This window comes from Macrobrachium nipponense, chromosome 29, assembly GCF_015104395.2.
Source record: "Macrobrachium nipponense isolate FS-2020 chromosome 29, ASM1510439v2, whole genome shotgun sequence".
Lineage (NCBI taxonomy): Eukaryota > Metazoa > Arthropoda > Malacostraca > Decapoda > Palaemonidae > Macrobrachium > Macrobrachium nipponense.
Genome location: NC_061092.1, coordinates 3,216,020 through 3,224,007, shown reverse-complemented (window position 1 = coordinate 3,224,007; position 7,988 = coordinate 3,216,020). Strand labels below are relative to the sequence as shown.

At 49.5% G+C, this 7,988-nt stretch overlaps 1 protein-coding gene across 1 annotated transcript; it reads right to left on the bottom strand.

The window, feature by feature from the left end:
- Positions 1 to 4,464: 4,464 nt before the first annotated feature.
- LOC135205993 (collagen, type I, alpha 1b-like) lies at positions 4,465 to 6,837 on the bottom strand. Its single transcript, XM_064237164.1, has one exon. The coding sequence runs from the start codon at positions 6,835 to 6,837 to the stop codon at positions 4,465 to 4,467; it is 2,373 nt and encodes a 790-aa protein (XP_064093234.1).
- Positions 6,838 to 7,988: the final 1,151 nt, after the last annotated feature.

Below are 7,988 nucleotides of genomic sequence, written 5' to 3'. Positions count from 1 at the left end.
ATCCGCTCCATGGGACTTTTTTTGCTTTTGTTTTAGTTCAGCGAATGTTTGTAAAAAAAACACACTCCAGAAAAGGAAATACATCCAGTCCGAGTTTAGAAGAATATGAGTAACTATTATTCGCTTGTTGTTATAGTATAAATAACAACCGTAAATTGTTCGATGGTTGACAGTGTAAACAATCTTAGATTACTACCAATACTTTTAACTGCAAGTAGTTAGTTTTGTTTTCTGTCGCCAAATTAGAAGTAAATTATTATAATTTTCAGTACCTTATTTCAATAAATATCATATTTCATTTTTTTGAATTTAAAAAATAATTTACTAATAAAAACGAATTTGATCACCGTTTTCTTCATTTTCCATGCTTTAGCTTTATTTCGCCAAATTGTCTTTGCGCTGAATAGTTCTAGTGCTGAATCGTCATGCGCTGAATTGTCTCTAAGCTGAAATGTCATGTGCTAAATTGTCGGCGCTGAATTGTCTCTAAGCTGAATTGTTATGTGCTGAATTGTCTCTAAGCTGAATTGTCTCTAAGCTGAATTATATCTAAGCTGAATTATCTCTAAGCTGAATTATCTCTAAGCTGAATTATCTCTAAGCTGAATTGTCATGTGCTGAATTGTCTCCAAGCTGAATTGTCGGCGCGGAATTGTAGTGTAGCCTTGGCTAGGGGCCTCATGTCGTAAGACACAGGAATGTTGTCTTAAATGAACTTTTGGTATTACAGGGAACACGTTATAGACAGGGGCCAGTTATAGAAGGGAAGGTTTAAAGTAAATATGAAAATCAAAAGTTTCTATTCATCGGCATTTTGTAGTCTTGACCTATCTTAAACCACACACACACACACACACACACACACACACACACACACACACACACACACACACACACACACATATATATATATATATATATATATATATATATATATATATATATATATCTAGTTACATGGTAGATATCTATGCATATGCCAAGACCACTCGCTACCATTAGTGGGGTATGCATACCTTAAGTGAGTAGCATTGAAGGTATGGTAACCAACACACGGAAGACTGACAATGCACTAACATTGTGAAGTACTATATTGTTTGAAAAAATGTAAAAAAAAAAAAATCAACGTAATTTCATTAAAATTAGTATAGTTACTCCAAAACATTTCCAATGTTGTTATTCGTTTTCTTCTTCTCGCGAGGTGCCATTTGTTAAGAATTTAAGGCAGACTATTTCATTTTCAGACCGCCATCATCCTTTAGTTCATTTGTATATAAAATATTAAAAAACTGGAAACTTGAGGAAATTTACGTTGTTCAAAGAATATTTTAAGGTAATTAAAGCTTAAAAAATATACGCAACTTGTAACAGAACACTGAATCGACGAATTACAAAACGTAAGAGGAAAGATATACGCGAAAAATAACCAGTGCGGAAACCTAGCAAATAATAACAATGACAATAACAATAATAAGAAAAAAAAACTATATGTCAAAATGAGTGAATTAAGAGAATCCTGCAAGACTGGTCACGGAAGAACAGGGCGTAAAAATAACGGTTTGTATTTCAAGTTGGTATCGACATAATTATGTCCCAAAGGGAAGAAGTGTTTATTGGTATCATCCAAGTATTCCACTGCTATAAAATAATAATAATAATAATAATAATAATAATAATAATAATAATAATAATAATAATAATAATAATAATAATAATATAATAATATCCTTTATTTGAGCTCAGGGCCATATACATGGAATATACAAAATGCAGACAGTAACATACACAATCTAGATACATGAGACATGGTAAAAAAAAAAAAAGAATAATCGTCACTTATCCACCAAATAGCTGAGGTAGCATAAAAGATAGTAATTATAATACTGGTAATAACAGTCGTAATATTGGTGAGAAAAAAAAATTGCATTGAGAGTTATAACAGTTAGTGCACAGATTATATAACTTAAATTTCATCTAGAGACCTTGGGTGGTTACAGTAGTCAGGTCCAGAGAGCTAAATACGAAAGTTGAATGTAAAAAAAAACTTTAACTTGATAGTATTCACAGTAATAATGAAAAAGTAAAATATCAACAATAAATATAATAATATTGAATTTGACAGAATCTGCTGATGACATCTTGCCAACAAAGAGATTAAGTCCTTTAGGGGACAAAGGCCTCATTTTCCCATCTTTCCCACAGCTTCTTAGGAATGTTCTTCTTCTTGCTTCACTCCACTTTCCTTATGATGGCTTTGTATGAGCGAGCTGCTGCTGTTTCTCACTCGGGTTACCAGACTGGACATTGTTCGCCTTACAATGATTTTTAAATTGTCCAGGTGGTTTTCTATGAACATCTTTGTGACGGAGTGGTAGCGGGGAGTGTTTGTGAGGCGTCTCAAAATATCATTGTGCACAAAAGTGATACGTCTCATGGTCTCTCGGGTATAGTTCGTCCAGAGGGAGCACCCATAGATACTGTAGCAGTACGAGCGGAAGAGCAGCAGTTTCACGTCTCGGAGACAGAAGGCGAACCTCCTTGCAATCATGTTGCCAGTTGCACATAGCTTACGACGCCTCTGTTCCATGTCTGCCGTATCTTTTAGGTCGTCCGTGATAATGTGACCCAAAATACGGAAATTCGTGCACAAATTCCAGCCGATGGTTTCCGAGGAAAAATTGTGGTTCTGCAATATGCTTAAGCGATTTCGGGAGCAGCGACATGCACTGGGTCTTAGTTTCGTTGTAAATTATATCAAATTCCTCTGCAAATTGGCGGCAAGTGTCGATGAGTTGTTGGAGACCTTGCACTGATGGGGAAATCAGAACCATATCATCGGCGTAACAGAGGTTGTTTATAGTTGTTTCATGACAGCGCATCTGATTGGGAGCGAGTTCAATTTGACATTCAAGGCATCTGTGTACGTATTAAGGGGACCGCCTCAGTTTTGGGGGGAGGGTATCGAAATATTGCCTGGAGCAATTATGTTTTGCTACCCATTCATAAGTCACCTAATGGAAAGTTACTACAAAAAGTTTCATAAATTTCTATCCATTCGTTTTTTTTATATTAATTTTTTTTCAAGATTTTTAATTGCATTGCTTTAAAACCCTAAGGCTTCCTTAGTTTTTAACTAAATTTTAATAACTAAAGCAATTAATACTCACGAAGAGTTGCTCTATCCAATGAATTGAGAAAGATAAAAAAAAAATTCATTAATATAAAAAAATTATTTTTTTTATTTAATTACTTATTTCAAAAATTCATAAAAAATAGAAATTGGAATAATTTGGAAATTCTTCCAATTCTTTCGATGTAGAATTTATCAAGGATTTCAATGGTATTTGAATTTTGAAAATAGGACAACAAATAAAAAAGCCTTAGGGTTTTAAAGCGACCCATATACTGAAAAACATAGTTTTGAGATATCGCGTGTTAAAGTTTGCGTAAAGAAATTCTCAGTGAAAACCGCATAGGCATCAATATAAAAATTTACTTAAGCTTGATTTTCTTATTTTAACAGCATACTTCTATGGTATCTGGTCCCCCCACTTTAAAAAGTGATATTAAACCCCCCAAGGGGGTGAGCATCCTGAGGCACGACCCCCTCATTGTCGCCAGCTAGGCCTGGGAGGTGATGAATGCACATGCTTCATCTTGGTGTTCTTTCTTGTTATCTTTCTAAGTCTTTTTTCAACCTTTCTCTAGCTAATGTACGCTTTCTTGACTGCTTCTTCCTTGGCATTTTGATGAATAAACAAGAAAAAACGGACTTAGATATAAAAAGTACTTGACAACTCCGGCTCAGAAGTGAATGATGTAGTTACATCAAAGGTATGCGGGTTACTCACTGATGTGTTTGTGCAGAGCTGCTCCTCATGCCCAGTGTTGCCACACTCTCGGGTTGGATTTATCGTACTGGCTCCTCAAAATTATGGGGTTTTCAGTAAAAATATCGTACAAAATTGTAGGTTTTATCGTAATTATTATCTTACACTGTTTCTGATTTTTAACACATTTTTATAATTTGACAAAATAATGAATATATGTATGATTTCTTTGCAGTCATTAATATCTTGCAATTTACATAATTAAGAAAAAATACAAATGAAACATTTCACTCTAGAAAAACAAAAAAAATGGAATTATATTTAATTAGTTAATGTTATGAACAATTGTTATGAACAAATTATTACTATATTACTATATATGTGGTAAAAAAAAGTATTCAGCTTAGAACGTCACTTCTTTCAATAGTGTAAACTAAACTGATAACGAATTAACACGAAGATATGTGAGTTGATAGGCCCACTCATACATCTCTTTAAACACTCCAAAACATCAAAAATCAAAATAGCATCATTGAGTAGTAATTTAAAATAAATGTATATAATTAAACATGACTTACTGATACCTATCCCATGATGAAGAAATTAATAACAATAATAATTGTAAAGTATATCTTTAAGAATCTTCTTTCAAATAAAATTCATGTTCTCTGATGTTCTGGAATAAATGTGCCGGCCCATCCCGGGACGCCTGGCGGCCGCCTGCCCGTCCGTCCCGGGACCCGCGGGGGCCTGGCGGGCGCCTGCCCGACCCGTTTCCCAGGGACCCCGCGGGGGTTGGGGCCCCACGGCCGGCCTGTCCCAGGGACGCCTGGCAGGCGCTGCCCGCCCTTCCGGGGACCCGCGGGGGCCCGGCCGGCCGTCCCGGGACCCGCCCGGCGGACGCCGCCCACCCGTTCCCAGGGACCCCGCGGGGCCCCGGCCCCGGGCCCGGCCGTCCCGGGACGCCTGGCGGAGACGCCGCCCGTCCCGGGGGACCCGAGGGGGCCCCAGCCGCACGTCCGGGACGCCTGGCGGACGCCGCACGCCCGTCCCGGGACCCGCGGCGGGCCCGGCCGGGCCCGTCCGGGGAAGCCTGTCGGACGCCTGCCCGCCCGCCCGGGACCCGCGGGGGCCCCCGGCCGGCCCGTCCCGGGACGGCGGCGGACGCCTGCCCGCCCGTCCCGGGACCACGGGGGCACCTGCCGGCCCGTCCCTGACGCCTGGCGGCGCCTGCCCGTCCCCGGGTCCCTGTACGCGGGGCCCGCCCGGGCGCCTGCCCGCGCCGTCCTGGACCCGGGCGGGGGCCCCCTCCGGCCCGGTTTCCCGGGACGCCTGCGGCGCCTGCCCTCCCTTCCCGGGTGACCCGGGGGGCCCCCGGCCCGGCCCGGCCCCGGGACGCCTGGCCCGGACCGCCTGCCCCCCCGTTTCCCGTACCCGCCCCGGGGGCCCCGGCCCGCCCCACGTCCCGGGACCCGCCTGTCCCGGCCCGCCTGGGGCCCGGCCCTCCCGGGACCCTGTCGTTGTTCCACCCGGCCGCCAGATCCCGGGACTCCTTGGGCGGGACGCCTCCGTCCCGGACGCCGGGGGGCCCGGGCGCCGCCGGCCCGTCCCGGGACCCGCGGGGGCCCCCGGACCGGCCTGCCCGGGCCATCGGTGCCCGCCGGGGGCCCTTCCCGGGCCCGGCCCGGGGTCCCGGGACGCCCCTGGCGGACGGCCTGCCCGCCCGTCCCGGACCCGCGGGGGGCCCCGGCCCGGCCCCGTCCCCTTGGGACGCCTGTCGACCCGCCTGCCCGGGGCCCCGGCCCGTCCCCGGGACGCCTGGCGGACGCCTGCCCGCCCGTCCCTTCCCGGGACACCTGGCGGACGCCTGCCCGCCCGGTCCTGGGACCCCGCGGGGGTGCCCCGGCCGGTTCCCGGACTCCTGGCGGACTGCCCGCCCGTCCCGGGGCCCGCGGGGGCCCCGGCCGGCCCGTCCCGGGACGCCTGCGGACGCCTGCCCCCCGGCCCGTCCCGGGACGCCGGAGGCCCCGCCCGGCCCCGTTCCCCGGGACCCGGGCCCCCCTGGCGGACGCCTTGCCCTCCACCCGTCCCGGGACGCCTGGCGGACGCCGTCCCGGGACCCGCGCCCCTGGCCCGGGACGCCTGGGGGACCGCCCCGTCCCGGTGCCCCGCGGGGGCCCCGGCCCGGCCCGTCCCCGGGAACCCGCCTGGCGGACGCCTGCCCGCCCGTCCCGGGACCCGCGGGGGGGGGGCCCCCCCCCCCCCCCCCCCCCCCCCCCCCCCGGCCGGCCCGTCCCTGAACGCCTTGTCCCGGGACCCCCTCCCGGGGGGGGACGCCCCCGGGGGGCGCCGGTCCCGGGACCCCCGGGGTGGTGGCCCGGCCCGTCCGGGTCCCCGGACGCCTGGCGGACGCCTGCGCCCGTCCCGGGACCCGCGCGGGGGCCCCCTCCCGGTCCCGGGACTCCTGCGGACCCTGCCCGCCCCGCCCGGTACCCGGCCGGGGCCCCCGTCCCGGGCCCGGCCCGGGAACGCCTGGCCCGACCCCAGCCCCCCCGGCCCTCCCGGGCACCGGGCCTGGGACCGCCTTCCCGCCCGGGTGGGCCCCGCCCGTCCCGGCCCTGGGACCCGCGGGGGGCCCCGGCCGGCCCGTCCCGGGACGCCTTGGTGGGACGCCTGCCCGCCCGTCCCCAGGGACCCCGAGGCTGGCCCGGCCCGCAGTCCCGGGACCAGTGGCGGACGCCTGCCCGCCCGTCCCGGGACCAGTGGCGAGCCTCGCCCGCCAGTCCCTGAACAGTGTAATTGCTGTTCTGTTCCTTAGAACTAGAATATGCCACTGCATCCTCTCAATTCTTCTGGGGATTCTCTGAATCTTTAGTTCTTTTCCTTGCACTCCACGAATCCTACTGAATCCTTTCTTTCTTCTCCTGGCACCTCCACACATCCTATTGAATCCTCTCAATTTTCTTGGGGCTTCTCCCAATCCTGTTTCTTTTTCCGGCACATACATGAATCCATTTCTTTTTTTCAATAAAATTCTAAGAAAACATTTTAACATATTTATTTCTGTTCTACTTCAAATTCCTTCAAGGATTAACAAAACAAACTTATTTCAAAATAAACATAAAATTTTCTATTCAATAAACATCCTCCTCAAAATTTCCACATCTTATCCGTCTGAGTGAGGCCAGTGCAGTCTTCATCACGCCATTTCTTGAACATCGACAGAATCTTTTGCAGTTTTCAGTTGCTTTCCTCCATTCGTCTTTATTTCTTCTGGAGCTTCTTCAAATCGGACACCATTTTCTCCTTCGCTCCTCGCAGCCATCCAACCTCATCATCCATCTGGTTGTTCCGTTCGCTCTCGACACCGGCCTTCTTCTCCAGCGACTCCAGGCGACCATTTCCTTCCTCTAGAAGGCATGCCAGCTCGTTCCTCTCGAGTTTCGCTGTCTCAACTTCACACTGGAGTCCACACTTTTCCTTCCAAGAGGTCCTCCAAGTCCTTCTGCTGGCGCTCCAACCTCAGCTCCAGCTCTTTCCTGTCGGATTCCCACTTTTCGGTTCAGTCTTTTTGTTCCTGGATGAGCCTCGCTATCCGCGCCGCTTCTGCCATCTTAAGCTGCACGTCTTTCTCCTTCTGTCGTAGGAGTTTTCGAGCCCCTCAAGCAGGCAGTTTGCGTCTGGCGACTGCCCAGGCAGTTCCCTTATCCTCTCATAAAGGGCATCGTTCCTCTGACCAATTTCCTTCACGTTGTTCTTCAGATGCTGTTTTTCTTCGGCCATCTTAACGATCTTGTCTTCCAGCTGCCGTTTCTCCCTCTTCTCTTTATCGTTCCAGCTTAGAGCGAGTGGGCCCTCTCTCGCAAGGCCTGCTGTTGCAACACCTCCTGAGTCATCTGGATTTCACGAACGCGTTCTTCCCTTCCGCCCGCCTTCTGCGTCTCTTCTTGGTAGTCGAGCCTCTGTTGTAGCTGAAGAATTATTGTCCTGTCCAAGTGCACGCGTTGCTCTCTCTGGTACTGGATGGCGTCTCGCAAGGCCGCAATTCTCTCGTTCAGTTCCTTTTCCTTAGGCTGTTCAGCTCCATCATCATCAGTCAGGAGAGAAATCTCGCCAGCGAATAGGCAGCCACACCAAACAAGATCACTATTCTTCCGG